The following is a 24,039-nucleotide window of genomic DNA, read 5'->3' as shown; positions in this document are numbered from 1 at the left end:
TTGTTAAAACAACATCATCTGATCCATTGATACCCTAGTTCGTGTTGACATGTGCAAGATTCAATTGCATTATGCATACTTACTTGTTTTAGTCATTTTAAACGCTTTTGAGATAACTTGTAAAATACTTTATCTTATCTTAACCTTTTTGTGCGCAACATACCTCAACCACTCTCTACTCTTGCATACATTTTAAAGAAGTTTGAACAAATGTCTTGCCTTTAAACAAGAAATACTTGCCCAATTTTATTGACGATTCTAAATATATTCACGTACAAAACTTCGTTATGCATCCTCATCGTATCATATTGTCCTTTTAAGAGTCAACCTTATATGTACCACCCCATTCATCATTTCAAGTTTTCAACAATTAGCATGATCATGTCTTCAAGACCAGATTATATGGAGACAACTGGATAAGGAATTTAGTAATAGACAAGTTTGGTAAAAAGCCTAATCGTGAGGCATAATTTGGGAGGATTGAATCTGACCTTTCCAAGTTTTGAGTTTTGGGTTGCTTCCTGAGTGCCATTATCTCATCTCATCCCAACACGCTTTCCCTCCTTTTCATTCATTTAAACCCTAAAACTGGTTTCTTCTTTTCAGGTTGGAACCCTAATGGAAAAATAAATACATATATAAAAGGAAAGGAAAAGAACATAAAAAATTGGAAAAGGAAGGTGGACAGAAAAGCGCAAAGGCAGCACGGACAGGAGGTGAGTGACTGTATGTGGGCTATAGGCTGTGGCTGGGCCAGGTGGAGTGGGAGTGGGACATTCAGCCACGTCACGTGTCAGTTCAACATGCTTTTCTCTCTATTTGTTTTTAAAATTATGGACGCTCTTAAAAAAATCGATCTATAAAACCATTTTATCCGAGTGTTCAAAAGAAGCATCGATGGGTTATCATGAAGGAAATACAGAGTGACTCTAAGATTACAAAACAATATGAGATAAGTTTTCTAGTGTGATTAATAGTTATTGGCTCCCCATTTTTAGTATGAGTTTTTTTGAAAAATATTGGTCATACTGATAACAGTAAACCAATAGTGCGAAAGAGGTTGTAAATTCAAGAATTGTCTCCAGTACATCGCATTTTATATCCATTAGTTTTTCTTTGTCTAGAGCTGATTATTGAGACTTTAAGTTATCCGGATTCATCTTGCACCAAAAATTTTGTGCTGATAGATTTCATTGATTTCAATGTTCACATATGGGACTTGAGTGTGGCAGACCCTTCTCCTTCGGGATTGAGGGTGAGACTTGCTCCCTACATCGTCTGTTTCCGAGGAACTAATATCGCCTAATCCCTTATTTGTTTTTTTTTTTTTAAATTATATTAAGTTTTTTATTTATTAAATAAACAACTCATATACAACAAACTAGTCTATTGTAAGTTAAACTCATGACTTCCCACCTATAAAATAAAGACTTAGAGCATCTTTAGCAGACTCTCTATCTTGGCTCCTTAGCTATTTTAGAGAGCATGTTTAGCTTTTTATATATTTTAACACCTGCACCAGACTCCTAAGTGGCTCTCTATTATAACTTTTAGCTATCTCGCTCCTAAATATAGAGAGTGAGATGCGGTTCTCTATAATTTATAATATTCTTTTTGAGTTATTTTATGTAATTTTTAAATACATTTAAACTATTTAACCTTCCTTTAAAAAATAATATAAATTCAAAACTAGCTATAATGGAGAGTACTGATGCAGACGTATTTGTAAAGTGGCTAGCCAAAATAACTTTTTAGCTACTTTGGCTAAAATTTGACTAAAAAATGGCTAGCATTGCTAAAGATGCTCTTATGTCACTAGACCAAATGATATTGGATATCAACTTAAATTAGGTTTTTTTTTTTTTGAGAATGTACTTAAATTAGATTGAAATTATGCTTTGTAATCATAAATTTCTTGCTTTTATCCCACTCAAGTCACATAATTTATAACTACATATTCAAACTCATCACTCCCTAATTTCTAAATAAATAGACAAATGATGTTCTGAACATGCCTACATGGAGTAGGTCATGACTCATGAGCCAGCCTGCCTGCCTCATCAATTTGAATCCTTCTTCCCACTGTAACACCAAACAGTAAGCAAGTAAGCAACAGAGGAAAAGTGAATAGGAACAAGATAAGGTTATTCATACGCGCCATAAAAAGAGGGAGGAGTGTTGTTTAAGTTGGCCCTGGCATGATCAAATTGATTTTCTTCCATCATATCAGCCGGGGCTGCACGGCTACTCCACAGTAGTAACTCGACTCTTCTCTCTCTAAAAAGTAAAAAGATTCGGAAGTGTGTGTGTGAGAGAGAGAGAGAGAGAAGCCTCTCTACTTTCTCTCTGTTCTGCCCTGCCCTGCTTGCTTTTGCAATCAATGCACCAAGTGACCAGACCTCTCATCCCTCCTACCATTTCTCAACTCTCCACCAACATTATTAATAAACCAATCTCTTTCACTCTTTGCTCTCTTCTGTTTGCTTCTCTCTGATCCCAAAGTTCCAATCTTGCAGAAGAACATTGAAGAAAAAGGTACAATCCCATATACCCTTTTCTTAATTCTCAATCTAATTTCCAATGCTTTGTTTGTCTCATGATCAAGAATGTTCTTCAGCTCTTGCGTTTGAGTTGATTTTTATAAGATCTGCATGTGCAGAAACTTCTCTAGTTTTGTCAAATTCATTCTCCTGCATTATTTTTAGCAACCAAACAGAACATTTGGTGATTGTTTGTTTGCTACTCTTTTTTGATGATGATGCAATATTCGAAGTGATCTGTTCTGCTCACAAGCTTTGGGCTTTTCCTTGACATATACCCAGTAGCCAAACAAGGATTAAGCTTTTGTTTGTTTGCCTCCTTTTTTCTTTGTGATGATATTTGCGTAATATTTACATGATCGTGTTTTTTTGACAAAAAATCGTTGCTTTCGTCTTTTTCCTGCTTTTGCGATTTGCTTTATGTTGGGTTTCTCTAGTGGGAAAACTACAGTTCGTACTCCCGATTTCATTATTGCTTTTATTCCAATCTCCTTATGACTATTTCTCCTCCATATGAATCTGTTGACCCAACTCTTGCTCTGTTTGGTTGCTGAGAAACCGGAGGAGAAAAAGAAATTTACTTGAATTTCGAAATTTTCAAAAGTAATTGATACCAAATTTTGAGGTACAGGTCTGGTTGTTTGTTGATATTGGTCAAATTTCCAGTAACTCTAATGAGGATTGGAGATTCATAACTTGGGTTTCTCCAATTGGTTAAGAAGGTGAGATTTCTAACCATCTTCAAGATACTCTCATCCCATGGTAGTTGGGTTTTTGTTTTATTGGTTTTTTTTTTTTTTTTTTTTTGATTTTGGTTACAGTTGTTTTGTTTGATACTTTGATATTTAGTTTGAGAGAGGGATGGGAGAGCCTTCCTTCCTTAGTTGAAAGTGTTTTTCAGCTTTGGAATTCCCTGCTGGGCTATGTCTTTGGAGGTTCCGTTGGCCATAGATCTCTTTTCTTCTGTTTTATCGAGAGTTAAGATGGGTTTGTGGGTTCATTGGAAAGAAAAGGCATTTCGGATCTATGGTTAATCTCTAAGTTGGTTGAATACAAAGACAAATTTTCGCGCTTTTGCGGTGCGTTTCTTGGTTTTTATGCGTCCTGGTTTCCATCTTCTGTTTGTTTATGACTCAGTTTGCACAAAATATTACCACTTATTTGTATCAATGTGAGGCCCTGATGAAAGGAGGAGGATCATGCCAGCCTTTTTAAGCATATCATATTCCTTGTCACATGGCATCTCGTTGTTATTTTAATACATCTTGTTTGATTTTTTTCAGTTTCTTTACAAGCATCCATTTCTGCATTCTCAGAGAAACTATGGATTAAACTATTCAATTACTGTCTTCTTGTTTTCCTCAGCTGGTTTTGTCATCGGTTTACGTAACCTCCACAGCGTATTTGACTATGATAAAATGCCTCATGCCCCCAATTTTATATGTCAAGTTGTAAAGTGGCTTCGGCTTTGATGTGTGGGAATTGTTGGCATTTGGATAGTTTTTTGCTCAGTTGACCATTTCAGAAGTTCATGTGAGATCTGTTTGGCCAAAGGATGAATCTTATCCCTTATTGCATCAGATGTCTTCTTTGAGGAGCTGAACAAATGGGGGGCTGTGTTTCGACTAGTAATAAAAGGACTTGCAGTAGCAGGAACAATGGAGAGACGCTTTCTCCTTCATGCTTGGGGATTGGATTTTGTGCGAAAAAGAGGCCAAAGACATTCTTGGACCGTGTATATACCCTGCAGAGTTTACCTTCCATACCCAACCGCATTTTTACCAATGGAAAGAGCAGAGCGTCTTGCATATTCACGCAGCAGGGCCGTAAAGGCATAAACCAGGATGCCATGGTTGTGTGGGAAGTAAGTTTGTTCTTTACATTTGGAATTATATCTGGATGTGTTGGTAGGATACTTTTTTCTAAACTCTGTTTTTAAATTTTTTCCAGGACTTCATGTCAGAAGATGCGATATTTTGTGGTGTGTTTGATGGCCACGGTCCACACGGTCATCTTGTTGCTCGCAAAGTAAGGGATGCATTGCCATTAAAGCTGCTATCCTTCTTGAATTCTTCTCAATCAAGGTCAAATGTGTCGAGTAAAACATGTTTCAGAGGGAATGTAAAGAAACCAGATGGTGGAGAAACTGAGAAGGATGCTTCACCTGAGGAGAAATTAAATCTAGAATGGAGAGAAGCTTTCATGAAGTCATACAAGTCCATGGACAAGGAACTTAGGTCTCATCCGAATGTAGATTGCTTCTGTAGTGGTAGCACTGCTGTCACTCTAGTCAAACAGGTAAGGCAGGAGGCATTTCCCGTACTTCTGTGTTCTCCATTTATTTTGCTTGTTCTTGATTTCTCCTTTGCTGTCCAGGGGTCAAATCTTTTCATGGGTTATATTGGGGATTCCCGAGCAATCCTTGGATCAAAAGACAGTAGCGATTCCATGATAGCAATCCAGTTAACTGTTGATCTAAAGCCTGATCTGCCAAGTATGGATGATATAATTCTTCAGCAGTGTGTTAGTTTCTTGCTTTTTGTATAAAAATACGAACCTTATGTTGTTGTAAAATTTTCATAGGGGAAGCTGAAAGGATTAAACGATGTAAGGGTAGGGTGTTTGCTTTGCAAGATGAGCCTGAAGTACCTCGAGTGTGGTTGCCTTTTGATGATGCTCCTGGTTTAGCAATGGCTCGAGCCTTTGGGGATTTCTGTTTGAAGGAGTATGGAGTGATCTCCATACCTGAATTTGCACACCGGATACTTACAGAGCGAGACCAGTTCATTGTCCTTGCCTCAGATGGGGTAAAATTTCATTATTCAAAATCCAGTTCCTTCATAATCATTATACATGCCACAATGATAAAACTCCACTTGTCGTTCTCAATGGCTTTCAGTAACTAAGAAATAGATCAACAGTTTTTTTGTCACATTTTGATCACTAAACATGATGAGACAGTGAGATAGATCTCATCGGAATTGGATGTAAAAGATCTAGATTTATCATCTAAGAACTTGCAACTCAAAAAACTTCAGTGTACAGGATCATTAGATGTAAATACAATTTAGAAGTTTATCCCTTAAAGAATTACTTTACATATGTTACAGGTTTGGGATGTCTTGAGCAATGAAGAGGTTGTTGAGATAATTTCCTCAGCTCCAAGCCGCTCAGCAGCTTCAAGATATGTGGTAGATGCAGCTGCTCGTGAATGGAAACTTAAATACCCAACGTCAAAGATGGACGATTGTGCAGTTGTTTGCTTGTTTTTAGATGGGAAAATGGATTCAGAATCTGATTACGAGGAACAAGGCTTTTCATCTGCAACCCTCCAGAGCAATCACTCCGGCAATGCAGTTGAATCCGATGATGGCCAGAAGTCTGAGCCCTCTTTGCAGAGGAATTGCACTGTAAGATCATCGGATGAAAATGATACTTATGGACGACTACCTGTTGAGAATGAAGGGAATGTTGAACCAATGTCAACTGAAGACCAGAACTGGTTAGGTTTAGAAGGTGTCACGCGTGTGAACTCCCTGGTTCAGCTTCCAAGATTTTCTGAGGAAAGGCCTTAAGTTTTGTGATTCAAGTATGAAATGGCATTTTGTTGTACTATGGGATCTTTTTTTTGCCTCATTAAATCCAAAAGAAAGATAAATCTTTCTGGATTGCCATTTCCTCCAAATTTGTTGTAGGAGGCACAAAATGTCTGGGTACAGTTCTCTTCAGGTAACTGAGGCATTAACTGGTCTTTGGTTTTCTTAAGTTTTATGTACATTCATAGTCCCAATGACACTTTGGCAATGTAGATGTAGCATTTGTTACCTGCGGTTTTGTAGGCTTGTTTTACATCTGTAGTAGGCATTGGATTTATTCATAGTAGTGCCTGGAATAACAAGGATAAATGGTTGTTTCTGTTGAAGTTTCAAGTTCAGATGGAGCATATTACAAACTGAATTAGTGATATGAACAAGATGGCACATATGTCTATGATGGCACCCTTCTCATTTCTGGATAGATGACACAAGTAGGCAAAGGGGTTGAAGAAAGTTGCAATACATTGGCTGACAAATTAACTTGAATGTATTCCTTAATAAGATAGTACCTGAAATTAAGCAAAGTATCTAATACATTGAAGAGCAAGAAATTGAGAATTTGACATATGCAGATGCTCGGGGGAATCCCTTTAATAAATCAATGGTATCATTCAACGAATTGGGAAGTAGGGTACTTCTGCCTTCCCTAAAACTGAGAATCACTTCTTGTAGGCCTCTTCCATATTTAAGCAAAAACTTTGCAAAATTGATCGAATTCTTACCAACTTCAATGTTGGCCACCTTTAAGTGACTAAGAAAGGGACTAAAATTTTGAGCCTGAGTTTCCCAGAACTGCTCTTCCGTGCAATTGGAATCATCCAACAAAATGTTGTTCCACTTCTGAAAAATCATGGTATTGTCAGTAAATTCAGACTGTAAAGTTGGGATATATATCACAAGACCTAATTAAGAGTGGAAAATATATGTCAAAGCAGATATATCGTCTTAAATATGCCAAAACGTACATCATTTACTTTTCCTTTTCCTCTGAAAGAGTCGCTAAAACAAATCTCGAGGGTGTGGACTTTGGGAGAGCTCTTGAACAGGCATGCTATACCTGGGATATATCTTTTGTTCAACCTGCAGGAGGGATTCTTAATCCTCAAAGTCTCAAGTTTCATAAATGAGAATGGTAGACCACCTAGTTCAAAATAAGTTTCTGACAGAAACTGCACAGACAGATGAAAATAATTAAGCCACATCAATCCATATACAGATGACATGCGAAATTTACAGTTTTCAAGTACAATATTGTTCTTTTCAGCTGTCATAAGAGCCTTCTTGTTAGATGAAAGATGTATATGAATGTGTATTTGATTAATAGCATGAGAGGGATTATACGTAGCTCTTCATGATTAATTTGCACAAATTCTCTAGGATTGTCTTTAAATAAGAAATTTAAGGCACAAATAACACTAGCTGCTAAGATTCTGAAAGCAATAGGCTAGCCACTATGTGATTGGGATCGCAGACAGTACTATCTATGAATATGACTTATTTTAATGAAATGCTTAGTTTGGCAACTTAATTCAGTAGTAATAAAAAATTACAAAAGGAAGCTAGCATGATCAAAATTGTACAGATAGGAAAATTAACCTGTAGGTAGTTATAGGATATGGTAAGAACTTCAACTTGAGATGAACCAGAAAGAAGATCGACAACACCATTAGTATTAATCTTCGTCTTTGTAATAGGACCTCTATTCCGAGACCACATGAAAGATCTTTTGAGCCTAGGAAAGCTCTGCATTGAACAGTTTTCAGTAATGGCATTATAGCCCCAAATAATAAATTGTAAATTAGGGGCAAGGATTTTCACCCAACTTCCATTGATGCACTCCTTGAAACACCACCAGACACTCAAAACTTTTAGTCTCATTTCGGAGATGTCTAAGCTATTTAAATCCATATAAAAAAACTCGTACATCTCTTAGGTTTGGACAACTAATTTTGAGATCACTTGTTCCTCTGCAACTTTCTATCTTCAATTGTTCAAGAGAAGGGAATGAAGAACCGGAGAAAAAATCCATAACCAAAGCACTATCCACACATGTTAGAGACAATGTGTGAAGTGAACGGAGATAAGACCCAACAACGTAAGAAGAGGGAAACCCTAGCCATGAACTCCCACATCTACTGTTATTAGACTCGAGCCTCCGTAATGAGTGGCACTTAAGTTGACATCGAAGCAATTCAAATGATCTGTTTTCACTGCTTAACGAGACGTCAAGTACACGGTGTTCAACCCTAGACAAAGAACAAGACCGGTTCGGATCCCCCGGAATTGGAGAAATCTCCATGCTATAGTTTTCGTTGCGGGGAGCCAACACTGTTGATGATCCTTTCTTTTGTCTGGTGATGAAAAGCTTCAACACCAGTAAAGATCTCGTACAAGTCGATGATAGGATAGGAAGACCATACATGACTCCATCTTCGAGATAGGACACTGGTTTGCCCAACCGATTTCAAAGGCAAGAATGAGAGTATGAGATGCAATATATCGTCTGAGAGATCGCTGATTCTGTCACGATGCTTGTCTTCTTCCTCCTCCCTCCGCCGATCCGAAGCTTTTTGTTTTTGAGTGAAACAGTTGGAAAAAGCAATTATTATATATTGGTGGACATTGTTTAGAAAATTAACTGTACAAGAATATCGTTGATTTCATAACATTACATAGCATAATTTTCATTACACACGAAATCAAACTTTGGTGTGTGAGAACTTTTTGATGGATGGCTACAATCTGTCATCAGGGCTGCAATTCAATCAATTACTTCCATAAGTAAATACATAATAAAGTTGTATTAAGTTTGTATCAAAATCATCAAAATGAGGATAATGTGAAATAGGTAAACAAAATAATATTTGTGTTGAAGACAAAATAATATTTGAAGAACACTGCTTATATGAACAACAGGGTAGGTTTTGCTCCAAGTTCAGGCAAAATAATAACGGGACACAGTTAGAAACACGTCAGTGCATTTGGGCAGAAATTAAAATATGCATGCACATTAGAAAAGATGATTGATATGAAACCTGGGAGAGAAGCAGAGTCAATACTTGAACTGCAACAAAACTAAAATCAGAATCTCACCTTCTATCAGGCAGGTAGTGGCGGATGGTAAAGGGTATCTTCCTTTCACGAAGCTCTTTCATAGCAATCTATGCAATTCAAAACTCGAGAAGATTATACTTGCGTAGAATATGGAAACAACATTTACATTATAATGCAGTAAAAAATGACAATTGGACCTCTCACATGTTTCTTTAACTCAAAAGAAACATAATCCTATACACACATGATAATTTCTTTCAGCTAGAAAACAGAAGCCACCAGAAGAAAAAAGAGTGTTACATATAAACTACAAAGCACATCATATGATCTCTTTTTCGATTTTAAAAACTGCCTTTGATAGAAAGAGACTGACAATAGTTAACAAAACATAAGATGTTAACTTGTTCTCTATAAACAACCAGAAATGTTTGTATATTGCTGCGATAATTTACTATTTGTTTTAAGTCTACACCATAGTATTAGTAGATGCTCTCATGTGCCATCAAGAAAATGCACATACTCATAACACACCATTTCTGGTCTTGATGGGATTCTTCACTTTCACATGATACTCGAATTTCAGGAGTATAAACTAAACAATAAATGAGAAGCCAAAATAGAATCTCTTGTTGGTGCTAGCGATAGTAAAGCAGCAAAATAACATATCCAAAAGGAGCTGCAAGATTTAAATTGACATTATGGTATTTAACCAAAAGCAGTAAATTTCAGTACTGGAAGGGTGAAAACTCATTGTATGCATTTACAAAGGAATAAAGCAGATAAGGGAACAACAGAAACAATAATCGTGGGCATCCAGAATAGGCATAGGAGAATCTTATACCTCAACCATCACAGGGGCACTGATGCTGGTCATCCAAAAATTCGATTTGGTAAAGGGTTGGCCAAAACCAATCAATATAATTTCATACTAATAAAAGTTTAAAGAATACCTATAAATTTTGATGTTTTGGGAGGCCGTTCTGCTGGTACCTGTTCTTCCTTGTCATCACTTTCAATGGCATCTCCAGCAAGATCATCATTGTTATCCATATCCTCCTCCTCTGCATTTTCCTGACCATTGATATGCACTGGAGGGTAGTAAATATGTTGGTGAGAAAATGCAGAATGTGTTGTTATCAAGAAATACAGCTGCTTTCTAAATTTTGTGTATCTCAGATGGCAGTTTTCCTAATTATCAACATCAGAAGATAAATAAAGTAATACTATGACCTTTTTTGAAAGAGAAAGGTAGTTGCGCTTCTTAAAATGGAATTAGACTGACCAATATCAGTATGCCCGGCAGGCTGGATATTGTTGACAACTCGCAATATTCGAATGATTCTGTAACCCAGAATTTAACACAAATGAAATAACAAAAACAACAATCTGGCTGTACATACCTCAGTCAATTTGTTTAGATACTGCAGTCATTTTGCTTTAAAATCCAACAGCTTCAAAACGAATAATAATCTTTGGAAATTTTCTCTTCTCAAATAAACACAACTCCTCAGTGTAAGATCAGTTGCTCACATCTGTATCGAGATTGTAAATCCACATATGTAGCAACTAGCAACTGTCTCCATAAAGAGCGAATATCACCGTTTCGTTCTTTGAGCACCTCTGTCCAAAAGTCAAGCCACATCCAAGTTGAATTCAAAATTGTGCAAAAGTCATTCTTCTATTTCTTATTGTAACAACAGAGTGAACAGACATCACCATTACATATTGCTATTTAGACTCTTTGGTGAAAGAGATCGAACACATATATTGATTGATATATATGATTTCAGAAAGAAGAACATCACATGCATCCACAAAAGGCAGCAAATTCAAGAGGTATATAAAACATTCAAACCTACCGATTAGAAATTTGGGGATGTAGTCAAAACCCAGATCCCTCTCACACTTCTTTCTTTCTCTGTGTGCCTCTCCGATCAGTCTCTTTCTTGAATATCACCTCTATCTCCCACTCTCTCTCTTCGTGCGAAGCAAAGAAACAAACGCCGGGTCTCTGGATCATTCATGAACTCTCTCAAGATTGCTCTCTCTCTTCGTGGAGCAATGAAAAAGAGCCACATCCAGTCCTCGTCGGGGTAGTCAGGTAAAAGCCAGCGAGAATGTAGGGGCAAAAATGTCACTATCATTCAACAGATCTCGCATCCTCTTTGCAGCAGCAGCGTCCCTACATGATGCATCTTGTTGCTGCTTCTTAATTGTATTAAAATGTTTATCTCCGTCTTTCTCCTTCGAAGTGGTTGGTTGCAGACTGCCTTTCCTCAAGTAATACTGCTCAACCTCGTTCACTCTTTTCTCAAGCTGCAAATCCACCACAAACTAATCAATCCAAGAAATGCAAAACTGTATAATTGAAGAATAAATCATAAAGACAACTGTTTAAATAGAGATAATAGCTGACAAAAAAAGAGACAGTAGCCATAATCAATGCGAAAACCATTTGGAGTAGCACAGCATATAACAACAAACAGATTAGATAACAAAACCAGTACTGATATATGTCCTATAAAAGCCAATATTAAAGGTCAGTAAATAATTCAACTCAAATCAATAGCTATTATCAATGAAAAAATCAATGATAAAAGCCAATGCTTCAGAGTTCTCATTTGGACTTATCCTCCACCTTCTCCAAAGCTTGAGCTTCAGGGGTTTCTGAGTTCATTATTATTTGTTTCCTTGTCGAAGCAAATTGCAGGCATATCTGGAAGCACGATAAAAAAGAAGAAGCATATGACTACATTTCAAGAAATATTCATATGACAGTACGGTACCCTTTAAGTCTCTTTTACCAAATTTTCCAAGCCACCTATAGCTCACTTTGTTTTTCAATATAATTCCAAGTAAGGTTAAATGATTAGAGTATACACCTCCAGTTCTAAACTCACTTTTACTTTCTCACACCCCAGAAAAACACACACAATTTGACAATTTGATTTTCCTAAGATCAAACTCTTGAGAACGAAAATCGAAAGGTCAAACCTTCGAGAACCTTTGTTGGGCTAACATGTGCAATAGCTGTGTTAGAAGGCAACATCCTCATCCAAGCACTGTCCCGGTAAGACTCGAAGCAGCCTGTGCACCTTCTGCTTAAACAAAAACCATGAACCAAATCAATAGACAGATAGCAATTAGCAAACCATAACTGCAACATATAAAATTTCTATAAAAATGTTTTCTCAAGATAGCTGTCAAGAAAAAAAAAATCAACCCAAATAAATTAATGAGAGCTATGAAGATCATGGGGTACCTGGACTCCTGGACGTGAGATTATACAAATCCCTCGGCATGATCTAACAAATTTGAGGAGCTGATGTTGCCAAGAATCCTCAGGTGCAGGTACCCAACCTTAATTCTTGTCAGAGAAAAACATGGAAATTGTTAGCAAAATCAATACCTCCGAGCCCAAATCCTATATCAATCACATAGGACGATTTACACTGATTTTGAAGAAATCAATTAGATACCTCTTAAAATGAAGAAGATCGCCATCTCCAGAAAGCTGGAGCTTTGTAACCTCGTGCCGAGTGATCAAATGCAGGTTAGAGACGGAATTCAATCCCTTTGCCACAGAAATTAATCCTTGCCGCGTATCAAATCAAACCCCCAAGCACCAATTTCTTCGATTACAGACGGATATCAATTCCCTCTGCTCTCTCTCTCTTTACCTCTCTGTGGAGTGAAGATGGAATCAGACTCTAAATCAGAATTCTCAGCAAACAGCGTAACAGGGAAGATGGAATCAGACTCGTACATACTAACAAACAGCACCACTTCCTTCACTATCTACCTCTCGGTGGAGTGAAGTACCATAGACACGACAGCATTGAGCATCACCCCAGGTGTCGTAGCAAGAAACAGCATGCACCGAGCAACACCCCAAGTGTCGAAGCAAGAAACAGCATGCAGGGGCAAAATCGTCTTTTCGTCCATTACCGGCTCGGCTCCAGCCTGCACTGTTCATAAGCCGATGAACAGTTACTGAGAATTAGAAGATTTTAAATTTAAACTAGGAATAGTTGCCCGCGCTTTGCTGCGGGAGTTAGGGAGTTAGGATCGTTAGTGAATTGTTTACGTACAAAAGAAGTTTGAGATCTTTATGAATTGGAAGTTAATTGTGACAAAAATTTTAATGAAAACTATGAAGCATAGTAATGAAGAAAACAGTGACATATAGAGGGAGAATTGTTACATTATATTCATTTGATAAAAGAGTACATGTACACTCTACATTTGTTACACCAAAAGTCATCCAAAAATTGCTTGCTGCACAATAATGTTAGGCATTTCAGCTGCAGCTTTACAAAAAAGCTAGCTGCATAGTCAGATTAGCTATTATAGTTGCAGCTTTACAAAAAGATCGTTGCTGCAATTTTGTAACATTGTGGAGCGTTCAAAAACAGTTGTGGTTCCAACTGTACTTGTCATTGCAGCTACACAAAATCGATTACTTTCATCAAAAAACTGTACACCACAGTTATCCTGGATTAAACAGTCTTTTTGTTTTCAGCTGATGACGTTATCCTGGATTAAACAGTCTTTTTGTTTTCAGCTGATGACGATGATGTGGTTTCATCCTCCTCTGCTTCTCTCTCACTGTAGAGTAAATAAAATATAGTACTTTTTTAAATATTGATAAGAATTGATTCATTAAAATGAATTATATAGTATATGTATTAATGAATGTGATAAAAATTAGAATGGTATTTTCCAAATAACCAAAATTTAAAAAAAAAAATTAAAAAGAGAGAGAAAATATTCAGATCAGTACTACTTGCCTTCTAGGTTTCTTGTCTGGTTCAGATATGAATAATCCTCTTTTACTTGTCTCAGCAACTCTCTTTCTTTGAAAAGGAACAGGATCTGGTGTCATAGTTGCTGGGTCGTTTTCAAAAGGTGGTACAGAGGACTCCATATGTGGGAAGACTGCTTTGATTATAGCTCACTATCTTCCTTTATCTTGAGCTGAAAAAGGAACTTTTGGCCTCTTGTTTTTTCTATCTCCTCTGGTAGTGTTGATTCTGTTGGGTATGATCTTTTGCTGACCAAATCTTTGCAACTACTTCCAAACAGTTGCTCTGCTGGTTTTCCCATTATGATAACCGTTGCCTCATTTTGTCCATCTGTGATAGTCATGTAGATTCTGAAACTGTATATAAAGAAGAGACTTCAGTGTTGTTATTTTGTTTTGTCAGATAATATAAAATTTGTCCTGAAAATATAATTTTTTACAGTGTTTACCAAGGAAGAATTTCTTGCTTCCCATGAAGTGAGCAGCCGAGTTGATTGTCATGTTCTTGTTCTTTTAATTCTCGATAAAAGTGAGGACATCCTTTATACCACCAACCGTCGTGTGTTGCAAATCTGGAAATTGAAGCATTGCAATACACCATTTGTTCCTGTAATTGAAAAATAAAAAGGGGTATAAATTATTTACAACGTAGCATAATGAGTCTATAATTTACAAAGTACAACAATTTGGGGAATAAATTGTAAAAATGTCAAAGACTTGCAATTTATAAATTAGGGCCAAAGTAGCATAATGAATCTATGATTTACAAAGTACAACAATTTACGGAATAAATTATTTAAATTTCAAATACTTACAATTTATAATGTGTAGTTGGAAACAAAAATTGGATTTTATACCTTGTATGACAATGGATCCAATATGTTCAATCCAGTCACTGTTTTCATATTGGTTTCCTGGATTTCTTCTGATGTTGGCTGTTTGAATGGTGTTGGAAGTATTTGCACTCTATCAACCAGTTTTGAGAACCTACAAATTTTTAAGCATGTGATGAAACTGTTGATATTTTTTTCTTCCCTTTTTTGTAAAACTGTTGATATTTGATCAAGTAGAAAGTGAAACTTGACCGAGTACCTGTTTGGATTCATGTCGACGTCAGAGAGGTTGCAACAGCGCAGCAGCTGAGGTCGGTCTTCACCGATGCTTCCCGAAAGTAGGCGTTGGTTCTTTAGATTATATATTTAGGGTACATGGCAACATTGTAAATTCCCAGAAAAAATGGATAAAGCTGTAATCAAGACCCAAATCAGTAAAGACAAAGTGATCTGAAAGCTTCAAGCTGATTCTAGATGGTTTGAATTTTCAATACCTTGAAATTGACACTTAGACTTGTAGCTCTCAATCTCAACTATGCTGAGACTGAATCCTCTGCAGAATAACATAGATACTGTTAATCAAAACTAACCAAATTAGATGACCCACCAATTCTTCTCTGCTATTCCATTCTGCAAAATTCACAAACAACCACCTGCATATCAAAAAAAGAAAAGAAAAAAAGGCATCAGAGAACAACCAAATCAGGAAGGCCCCACACTCACTACCCACACCTCCGACCACAGGATTCAGGCAAGACCAACCGAAATGTAGGCATGCAAGCAAGAAACTCAAACTCAAAAACAAAAACAAAAACAAAAAAAACGAATTGAAAACCAATTACCCAGAGCAAGAAGAAGCAATACCTTTCTTGGCCTTGATAAATTCTCCCTTCCTCCTCTCCAATTTCAGTCCTCTACAGATAACAAAATACCACCATCAGTGAACTCGGTATTCTGTTTTGGGACCATTGAAAATATAAAACCCAGACTACCAAACAAAGGCAAATCACATACACTAATCTAATCAAAAATCACAAAACAAATCCATGAAATCAAGGCAGCCACCGTATAACCGAAGAACATCCAAATCCTACCAAGAACAGAGACCCAACTCTTCTCTTACTTTTGCTGAAAAGAAAACCACAACATCCGAACCCAGGTTAATTGAAAACTACTTAGATTAGTTCTGAACAGGAACAACAAACTGGAGCTCAAACAAATTCAAACCCATCACCGTATAATCATGGAAAAACTGAGAGACCAACAAAAAAAAGTAAATCAAACAAATTCAAACCCATCGTAGAATACCTGGGATGATCAGTTCACTCAATTTCTGTTCCAATCGACCATCAACTTCTTCCCGTCTCCCTCTTCTTCAGTCTCAAACTCTCTCTCTATCCCTAGATAGATATAACGCAGCCTGCAGCTCTCTCTCCTTCTCTCACGCTATTTCTCTCTCAAACTGAAGCTCTCTGTCTATTTACCTCTCGGTGGAGTGAGGTATCATAGACACGGTACCACTGAGCAGGACCCCAGGTGTCAAAGCAAAAGATACACACACTGTGTGAAGCGAAGAACAAAGACACGAAAGCTCTGAAACCATATACAGGTGTCGGGCAAGAAAGATGAGGTAAGGACAATGTCGTCTTTTCATCCATCACCGGCTCGGCTGGAGCCGTTACTGTTCATAAGCTGATGAACAGTGACTTGACAATTAGTATATATAGTAAATATTGGGAACTCCTTGACCTAGTACGTGGTTATCAACTTTGGCCTACATCAGGTCTCTTGTATCTGATTCTGTTTTTTTTTTTTTTTTTGGTATTAGTCTTTTCTTATAAAAAAAAAAAAAAAAGACAAAACAAATTCATGATTCTCTTTTGATAAATGTATTTGTCTAACAGAGAACGAAACTAGCAATCGTCAAAAAGTTACGTTTATCCGAATCTACAGTCAAATCAGTATTTTCCACTCAATTTCAAGAAACCCGAAATATCCGGGGGGGGGGAAACATATTGACTTCTTGTACGGTTAAGAAGCCTATCTGCATCTAGATTCTTAAATATAAATAACATCCGTCATGTTTTGCAACTCAAGAACTTAAGAAGGATCATTTCAGTTCTCTTCAGATAACGCTTTGGCCTTTGTTTCCTGTGGCCTTCTAGGCTTATTTCACTTCTGTAGCATTGAATTTCATAAGTAAGACTGTTGGGAGTAACAGAGATGATCAAACAGAGGTACTGATCTCTAACATGATGCACTGCCTTGATGAAGCTATAAAACAGAGGCCACAAGTTTCTCTTAATAAGCCAGTTTCAAACCACGTGAATACGGTTTTCAGTTATATTCCCGGTGTCAGATTCTAGTCTTGAACGAGTACATATTATGACCCTTAAAAATAATTTACAGAACTTGTAATAAAACATAAAATAAATACCTTATATTTGACAACCTACATTGCAGGCTTCTTTATAACTGAAATAGGTGACATTTTAAAGCTGAGGCAGTAAGTCATTTGCATCAGCTCTGAGATGATCCCTATAGAGCTCAACTGACCAAATAGGCAAATAGCAGAGAAGATAGTAAAGGCAAAACCAGAAATGGTAAGTACTCTGTCGTTCAAAGAGGAAAATCCGAATATGTAGGCTGATAAACCATCAACCAAACCAGTAAATATAGCCCATTAATGGCCGTAAGAGTTGCTAGTACATATTGGCACATGTAAAAAGCTATAAGCTCCATTCCAAAACCATGCAGACATGATAACCAAGAAACAGCTCCACTGTCCTTTTTAACCGAAATTTTCAAATCATGAAAAACTCAATTGCATCCCAGCTTTGATAGTAACTCTCCATGCAGTTTGCATCTGTATCTGCTCTATCTCCCATGGCTTCTACTCTTAACTCACCGCCAAATCTTCACCCAACAATGCTAAATCCGCGACTATAAGAAGACCTCTTATGTTCCTACATTTCCACCACCAAGCCTTCTTCAGCAAGAGCTATATCCTATCCATTCCAGTTCTTTGATAATGGCAGCTTCAAGATCCCATTCTTCACTCCTGCCTCTCCTGTCCATCTTTGTTATCCTTCTTACAATAACTGGCCAAGCAGTTGCAGGGCGCGATGTCCCGAAAAACACCAACAAAGATGAGAAGAAAGAGCCTGAGTTTTTGTTTGGCCATGATGGCAGTTTTCTCATTCCAGGCATTGGGAGGGTGTTGAAACCACACAAGTTTTTTCCTTACACTTCTCCATACACTGGTCCACGCACTGGTGGAAGTACTGGAACAGGTGCGGCTCCACGCCCTGGTGGAAGTACTGGAACAGGTGCCTCAGCACCACCAGGTCATAACTATGTTCCTGGTGGGGATGATACCTTTGTCCCAAACCCTGGTTTTGAGGTTCCAAACCCTGGCCACCCTTGAGTCTGTTTCAAGAGCTTGCTTGGAATAAGTATGCTAGAATATCTGTATCACCAGTGTACTAGTTATGTATGTGTTTGTGTTTTCAGTCTACTGTGTTCTGCTAGAAGAGGGTGTATGTCTGCAGTGCATTCACTTTGAATAAAGTAGCAACAAGATCTATGCTAGTGGCTGTTTTTCTGTGCACTGTTTCCTCTCTAGCAATATTTTGTGTGTTGTGTTTTGCATCTTCATTTTACATAGCGTGTGCCCATCAACTGAGCTCCAAATTATTTCATTGTTCCGGTAGACATAATATCAGGTGGATAAAACTATACAACTAACAACAGTCTTTACACGAAGATATCACCAGAAATCAAAAATTATTAATGTATGCAATAAAGATCTAACATTAAATCGAACGGACTTCTCTAATATGTAGGAGATTAGCATGTAATAATCAGCATCAATGTTCTCAACAAAGTCAAGGTTAGTACATCTACATCACTCAATTAATCAATGGTTGGAAAGTCATCAATCCAATCTGAAAAAAAAAAATAAAAAAATAGAGGTGTGCCATCAATGAAGATTATATAGAGATCAGCATGGAAACTTGAAGCTTTCATTTTGGTATGATAAGCAAGGACATACAACATCATGTTCGTTAAAAAGAACATCATGAAATTATGATTATACAAATTATAATGCTATAATTCCAGAATTAGAGGCCATAACAAGCAATTCTTTCTAACTCACATTTGATCAAAAGGGCACATGATTTTTCAATACCAAAAAACCATCATGCACTTGAAATCACAGAATCTGAACCCGACACCAAGCCAGCATCCACAAAAGCCTTCAACTTGGACTCTAGCCTGATAATAATAGACATGTCATTAAAGAAAACAGCTGCAAAAACTTAAGCAACTGCCATACACAAATCCATAATCACTCATTAACAGAACGAGACAACTTTTTATGCCATTACGCTCCATCCATCCTAGATCCCCAAAGAAACACCAACTCCTAAACTTACACCTTCATACGCCTTGGGTTAGCCTCATCACTCAATCTAACACATTAACTTGATCGCATCCTATGAATTTCTCGACAACACTCAATTAACCAATCTAAGATAATTTGGGCCACCACTTTTTCAATAGCTCACACGAATCCGCACACTCATGTTCTCTGTCCTCAGAAAATCTCTCAATTACTTGGATTCAAAGAAACATGTGCCCAAAAATTGGAATACACACCCTACAAAACAAGGCATTGAGAAGCTTATTGGCATAAAATAGCCTAGAATAAATGTCACCACCAACCCACATTTTCACACCATCAATTCCAACTACCCACAAGAGCTGCTAATTTCTTTCGATACACAAATTACAACCAAATACCCAAAATTTCAACTTCCATTAAAGAAAGAACGATTCTTTACCTGAATGAAAAGAATGTGGTATGCGTCTAGATAGAGAAAGAATCAGATGCGGTGCCGACCAGGATCTTGAAGATGATGAAGCAGAGGAAGCCGAAGAAGACAGCGAGGAAGAGGTAATCGACGAAGACGAAGAACTCGGTTGAGCCGTGGTTCCTCTTCTTCGTCTTCTTCTTGGCGATGTCGTCGGACGTCGCCTTGGGCTCTTCGACTTTCGCCATTGCCGCCGCCGCTGAGTCGGATCTGGAGTCGGGTTACGGGAGGATCCGGGAGTAACGGAGTTTCCAGATCCAGGGAGTTTTTGGCGTGTAATTTGGGTCTTATTCGGTTGAACCCCCGCTCTTTGTGAGAGCCCGAAGTCACGTGCATCGCATGCGGTGCTTTTCAAGCTTTTTTTTACCAATTAAAGTAAGTATTTTGCCGACGAATAATTAGAAATCCGTTGGCGAAGGTAAGCTTAATATGACCAACATCTTTTACCGACAAACTTTCATCGACACATTTACAGATGAAATTTCATTTAACAAATGAGAATGTTTTTTATCGACGAAAAATTGTATGTATAGGTATCTCAAAATTGGAACGACTTTTATTAACGAACAGTCGGCGGCAAAAGTATTTTAAAATGAGAATGACTTTTATCGACAAATGTGTCTTAAATTGATAGGGATTTTTTACCGACAGACTTTCGTCATCAAAGGTGGCTTAGAATGAGAACGTGTAGTTGGGAAAGGTGTCTGAAAATGAAAATGAAAATTTGCAACGAACAGGTCTTCGATGGTGAATTCGGTGTTTACTCCAGTTCTTTTGTTATTGTGTCCCTTTCAAAATGAGAACGAATTTTTCCGACGAACGTGTAGTCGGCAACAGGCCAACAGTGTTCACTCCAATTCTTTAATGGTTGCCGTAATACCATCACCTCCCAAGACAAATGAAGTTTGTCGAAATAATATTATAGGTAACCTATTAAGGGTGCAAAACGTAGCGAGACAAAATCTTCTTAATAGCACTATCGATATAAGTATACAGACTATACATGCTATAACATGAGTTGCCGCAGGCCTGTCAAATTCTACGTAGAATTTGACTCGATTAAATTCTATATAACATGTGATCACCAGGAAGAGCTGATTCAATTTGAAACAGACATGCAACATATTTGATGGAGAAAAAAATTATTTGCATCGTGTATATATACGCTAGTTACCCGAACCAATGAATGCTGGCTCCTCTATGAAGCTATAGGGGGTGCTAGTCTAGTCAATCAATAGATGATGATCTCCCTCACTGCACATCTGGGATTTGCGCTTTCCTGGCATCCCTCAGAACACTAAATGAGTGGATATGGTGATTACTGTAGAAAACTTCTTCTCAGTACCATATAACATTTAGTCCTGCTCAAGAACAGAATAATCTATTAGCAGATGGGAAAATTCATAGACAATATAGGGAGAAATTCAATAATCCTTTTTATTGGATCTAAAATTCATTCAGTCGTACTAGGCAAGAGATCCTACATTAACAACACTAATGCGACATACCTTAGGAGAACTGCTTGACGAAGAAGTGGAATCTGCTCCAGACGATACCTCCAATATAGTGGCCTCTGACTTCTCATTTGAATATCTACATTTCCACCAGTGAGACAAGATAGAGAAATCTATTAGAAAACAGTGTCAGCTTACTATATGTATATGGAACAAAGATGAGGAAAAACAGCTAGGCATCACGATTGAAGACCCCAACAGATTGACAATCTGATTATTTCCATATTATGTAAAAGAAGAGATGCATAATAGACTGAAAGACCTAGAACTACTAGGAATTATATGAAAAGAAAACTAGTTTGTATAGACTGACTAAGATATTATCATGACTAGGCAAGTATTTGATTTGTTGAATCTCTTTGGTTAATAGAGTAAAGAGGAGCATATAATATGATGAAAAAGAAGATATGGAATTGATTAAACAAGTTAAAATCGCAACTCTAAATGGTCATATATTCTAAAAAAGATCCAAGGCTTCCATAGGGAATTCTTGCAAAATAAAAATGACTAAGACCAGATGCTTACGTTGAGAGAATAGTAACCCAAATAAGCTCCACACAGTCCACCCAAAGAAGCCTTTGTTCAAGAGGAATCAAGCCATAGGTAATTAGATGAGCAAATGGCCAAAGTTTCCATCCTGCCTGTCATGCCAGTCAGAAACATAAGCAGGCTACAAATTGTTATGTAATAACTAAACCTGTATGAGAAAGACTTAGCATCAACAAGCATTTCGATCAAGTATGAGAAATGTACACGAAATTATGCCTTTTTTAAGAGTATCAAGTTAAGCTCTGCCAATATGAGTACACTAGTAATTGAATCAATTACTACTTTCTGCAGGACACATCAAGGCACCCGTCTCTTCTTTTAGTTATATGTATATACTTTACTGTCATATTGAAGTTATTTACCTGTTGTTGTTTGGGTGTGTGTGTGTGTGTGTAATTACATAATAATTGACACGGCCTATGGAACAAAGCAAACCGTAAGCTTGAATCAGAGATCAGGTGAACAGATCTGTTAAGTGCTACTCTATCTGATTTGAAAAATACTTGTGTAATCTATTCAGAAAGAACAATTGAACCTCGCAAAAACAGCACAAAGGCAGTCACAACTTTTAGAATGAAGATTAAAGAAGAGTTTCTTACAGTCAGCATGGGTCGAAATGTAGCCTTCAGTTCATCAAAAATTTTGGTTGGGGACTCAAAACGCAAGACCCCCAGAGCCACAAAATAGATGCTGTTCCATATAGCCGCCCACACTGTTTGGTCAAAGGCTATTTTGGCTGGGACTACCCACCAATCTTCCAAAGGAAAGAGAGCCTGGAAACCAGATTATATGGTCTTAGCCACTCAAGAAACCCACCAAAGAAGTCAGAAATAAGCAAATATAAATCAGAACCATCACCTCACAAAATTGGTAATAATAATGAGAAAGGGATCCATGGAGGGAAAACCCTACAAGCCCTGATCTGAACATGCGTGTTCTATCAAATTCCAAAAGCGGCTTCCCTTCATAACACTACATGTTTAATGAAAAATAACTTAGAAACTACAGAAACAAATCATATAGATATAAATTTTATGAGAGAATCTTAAGGGAATCAAGACTTACTTGGGCAATCCAATCTCCTAGAGTATAGACTACCCCACTTATCACCATTTTGGCTAAAACAGGGTTTGCTTGGAGAGCTTGTTCGTAGGCAATCCAATTGTGCTCAGGTACATACTTCAGTATCTCGTAAAGGGTCCATCCCTGAAAAATAGCTCAAAATTAGTTCTAACACGCAAAATGCTACAAACATACAGAGACAAACCCTCATTCAATGAGGAAAGAACTCGAGTTTGGTTCAGGTCATCATTAAGTTCCAATCCCAGTAGATACTTGGTATAGTTTAGTAACATCAATAACGTATTCAGGATCATCTAATTCCGGCAAGAAAGCTTAGAACTTCAAACCAATCATGAACAAATTAAGACATTCCTAATTCAAACTAGAGGAGGAAAGAACCCAGCTTTGGTTCAGCTCAGTCATTATACTAAAAATCATTCTACCTAAACAGGTTCCCATTTCAAAGCTTAGAGCTTTAAGACAAACAGACTTAAAACCTTTGCAGCTTATTTGCATATGAGCATCAAAATCCAAACTTTCAGTTTCATAACCACAATCAAGGAAACCATAGTAAACAAAACGAAGAAGAGAATCCAATACAAGAAAACATACATGCCAATAGTCATGGTCAATCGTAAGCAACTTAGACACCGCAAAGGTCCCAAATCCGAGAACAATCAAAGCATTGACAGCTCTACTGGTCAACTTATCCAAATCCTCCCCATCTCCATTTCCTCCAGAACCAGACGATTCAGATTGAAGACCCACAAACTCTTCAGACCCATCAACCAACAACCGGCTCTCTTGGTCAGCAACCACCTCTCTGTCCTCCGTCACTGACCCAACAGTAAAGCTTCGTTTTTTCCGGGCCGAGATGACCCATTTCTTCGATGGGCCGGGTCTGCTGAAGTTCTGGGCACACAAGAAGAAAGGAAGAGAACTGGGTTTGTGGGGTTGAGGATTTAAGGAGGAGGTTGTGAGCTTACGAGCTGCGTTTATGTTAAGTGTAGCCATTAGAGACGCTAACGGAGTGTTTGGGATGGAGCTGAGAGAATTGGAATGGGATTATAAACGATTATGGTTACGTGGGAGATGGGAATTCGGCTCCGACGAAGGTTTGATTACGATCGTACTTGCATTTTCTACCATTCATGGTTTGTTCCTGCTGCCGACCAGCATCAGGTACGTGTATTTGACAATCTTCTTTTTG

At 37.6% G+C, this 24,039-nt stretch overlaps 5 protein-coding genes across 35 annotated transcripts; 2 read left to right on the top strand and 3 right to left on the bottom strand.

Moving 5' to 3' along the window:
* Positions 1-2,157: 2,157 nt before the first annotated feature.
* LOC133726154 (probable protein phosphatase 2C 52) lies at positions 2,158-6,492 on the top strand. Of its 7 annotated transcripts, none has more exons than XM_062153641.1 (7): positions 2,158-2,535; positions 3,172-3,262; positions 4,122-4,404; positions 4,491-4,838; positions 4,917-5,034; positions 5,124-5,347; positions 5,651-6,492. In XM_062153641.1, exons 3-7 carry the CDS (start codon positions 4,147-4,149, stop codon positions 6,113-6,115), a joined length of 1,413 nt encoding a protein of 470 aa, XP_062009625.1. In that variant the 5' UTR covers positions 2,158-2,535; positions 3,172-3,262; positions 4,122-4,146; the 3' UTR covers positions 6,116-6,492. The 7 variants fall into 7 exon arrangements, with proteins under 7 accessions (XP_062009625.1, XP_062009624.1, XP_062009621.1 ...); XM_062153637.1 differs by having other exon boundaries at positions 2,159-2,535; positions 3,906-4,404; XM_062153640.1 differs by lacking the exon at positions 3,172-3,262.
* Positions 6,493-6,600: 108 nt separating this feature from the next.
* On the bottom strand, positions 6,601-13,169 carry LOC133726155 (putative F-box/FBD/LRR-repeat protein At4g03220). Of its 16 annotated transcripts, none has more exons than XR_009854669.1 (11): positions 12,670-13,166; positions 12,453-12,557; positions 12,185-12,288; positions 11,050-11,906; positions 10,591-10,810; positions 10,473-10,531; positions 10,141-10,278; positions 9,230-9,297; positions 7,733-8,890; positions 7,102-7,305; positions 6,601-6,976 (listed from the first exon to the last, which is right to left on the bottom strand). XR_009854669.1 is itself a non-coding variant. In XM_062153642.1 (4 exons), exons 2-4 carry the CDS (start codon positions 8,060-8,062, stop codon positions 6,665-6,667), a joined length of 846 nt encoding a protein of 281 aa, XP_062009626.1. In that variant the 5' UTR covers positions 8,063-8,890; positions 9,230-10,030; the 3' UTR covers positions 6,601-6,664. The 16 variants fall into 16 exon arrangements, 1 of the variants encoding a protein (XP_062009626.1); XR_009854678.1 differs by lacking the exon at positions 10,473-10,531 and having other exon boundaries at positions 11,050-11,506; positions 11,829-11,906; positions 12,195-12,288; XR_009854673.1 differs by lacking the exon at positions 10,473-10,531 and having other exon boundaries at positions 11,050-11,506; positions 11,829-11,906; positions 12,670-13,165.
* Positions 13,170-13,376: 207 nt separating this feature from the next.
* Positions 13,377-16,426, bottom strand: LOC133726153 (uncharacterized). 9 transcript variants are annotated; one of them, XR_009854664.1, is made up of 9 exons: positions 16,136-16,426; positions 15,842-15,955; positions 15,670-15,741; positions 15,322-15,480; positions 15,087-15,240; positions 14,852-14,981; positions 14,444-14,601; positions 13,977-14,351; positions 13,377-13,794 (listed from the first exon to the last, which is right to left on the bottom strand). XR_009854664.1 is itself a non-coding variant. In XM_062153633.1 (7 exons), exons 3-6 carry the CDS (start codon positions 15,098-15,100, stop codon positions 14,138-14,140), a joined length of 516 nt encoding a protein of 171 aa, XP_062009617.1. In that variant the 5' UTR covers positions 15,101-15,240; positions 15,322-15,480; positions 15,670-15,741; the 3' UTR covers positions 13,377-13,794; positions 13,977-14,137. The 9 variants fall into 9 exon arrangements, 3 of the variants coding, with proteins under 3 accessions (XP_062009617.1, XP_062009616.1, XP_062009618.1); XR_009854663.1 differs by having other exon boundaries at positions 15,692-15,741; positions 16,136-16,425; XR_009854666.1 differs by having other exon boundaries at positions 15,322-15,457; positions 15,692-15,741; positions 16,136-16,425.
* A 1,217-nt stretch (positions 16,427-17,643) lies between these two features.
* On the top strand, positions 17,644-18,418 carry LOC133726152 (putative cell wall protein). The gene has a single exon (XM_062153631.1). It carries the CDS (start codon positions 17,859-17,861, stop codon positions 18,252-18,254), a length of 396 nt encoding a protein of 131 aa, XP_062009615.1. The 5' UTR covers positions 17,644-17,858; the 3' UTR covers positions 18,255-18,418.
* Positions 18,419-18,836: 418 nt separating this feature from the next.
* LOC133726151 (uncharacterized) lies at positions 18,837-23,999 on the bottom strand. Of its 2 annotated transcripts, XM_062153628.1 has the most exons (8): positions 23,442-23,999; positions 22,833-22,973; positions 22,626-22,739; positions 22,367-22,540; positions 21,744-21,859; positions 21,213-21,297; positions 19,675-21,065; positions 18,837-19,105 (listed from the first exon to the last, which is right to left on the bottom strand). In XM_062153628.1, the coding sequence occupies exons 1-7, from the start codon at positions 23,841-23,843 to the stop codon at positions 21,060-21,062; spliced, it is 1,038 nt and encodes a 345-aa protein (XP_062009612.1). In that variant the 5' UTR covers positions 23,844-23,999; the 3' UTR covers positions 18,837-19,105; positions 19,675-21,059. The 2 variants fall into 2 exon arrangements, with proteins under 2 accessions (XP_062009612.1, XP_062009614.1); XM_062153630.1 differs by lacking the exons at positions 18,837-19,105; positions 19,675-21,065 and having other exon boundaries at positions 21,744-21,855.
* Positions 24,000-24,039: the final 40 nt, after the last annotated feature.

The sequence above is a fragment of the Rosa rugosa genome, chromosome 1 (assembly GCF_958449725.1).
Source record: "Rosa rugosa chromosome 1, drRosRugo1.1, whole genome shotgun sequence".
Taxonomy (NCBI): domain Eukaryota; kingdom Viridiplantae; phylum Streptophyta; class Magnoliopsida; order Rosales; family Rosaceae; genus Rosa; species Rosa rugosa.
The sequence above is the reverse complement of the archived record's forward strand: the minus strand, read 5'-3'. Positions and strand labels throughout refer to the sequence as shown.

Excerpts from the sequence above, each read along its gene's own strand:
- LOC133726154 (XM_062153640.1), top strand. The coding sequence starts at position 4,147 with ATGGGGGGCTGTGTTTCGACTAGTAATAAAAGGACTTGCAGTAGCAGG. Across the intron at positions 4,405-4,490 it reads ATGCCATGGTTGTGTGGGAA|GACTTCATGTCAGAAGATGC; the intron begins GTAAGTTTGTTC and ends AATTTTTTCCAG. Across the intron at positions 5,035-5,123 it reads TCTAAAGCCTGATCTGCCAA|GGGAAGCTGAAAGGATTAAA; the intron begins GTATGGATGATA and ends AAATTTTCATAG.
- LOC133726152 (XM_062153631.1), top strand. The coding sequence starts at position 17,859 with ATGGCAGCTTCAAGATCCCATTCTTCACTCCTGCCTCTCCTGTCCATC.
- LOC133726151 (XM_062153628.1), bottom strand. The coding sequence starts at position 23,843 with ATGGCTACACTTAACATAAACGCAGCTCGTAAGCTCACAACCTCCTCC. Across the intron at positions 22,740-22,832 it reads TAGGAGATTGGATTGCCCAA|TGTTATGAAGGGAAGCCGCT; the intron begins GTAAGTCTTGAT and ends TTAAACATGTAG. Across the intron at positions 21,860-22,366 it reads CATTTCGACCCATGCTGACT|GCAGGATGGAAACTTTGGCC; the intron begins GTAAGAAACTCT and ends CTGGCATGACAG.
- LOC133726153 (XM_062153633.1), bottom strand. Across the intron at positions 14,602-14,851 it reads TGGATCCATTGTCATACAAG|GAACAAATGGTGTATTGCAA; the intron begins GTATAAAATCCA and ends TTTCAATTACAG. Across the intron at positions 14,352-14,443 it reads AAGCAAGAAATTCTTCCTTG|TTTCAGAATCTACATGACTA; the intron begins GTAAACACTGTA and ends CTTTATATACAG.
- LOC133726155 (XM_062153642.1), bottom strand. The coding sequence starts at position 8,062 with ATGTACGAGTTTTTTTATATGGATTTAAATAGCTTAGACATCTCCGAA. Across the intron at positions 7,306-7,732 it reads TATCCTATAACTACCTACAG|TTTCTGTCAGAAACTTATTT; the intron begins GTTAATTTTCCT and ends CTGTCTGTGCAG. Across the intron at positions 6,977-7,101 it reads GAAAAGGAAAAGTAAATGAT|AAGTGGAACAACATTTTGTT; the intron begins GTACGTTTTGGC and ends ATGATTTTTCAG.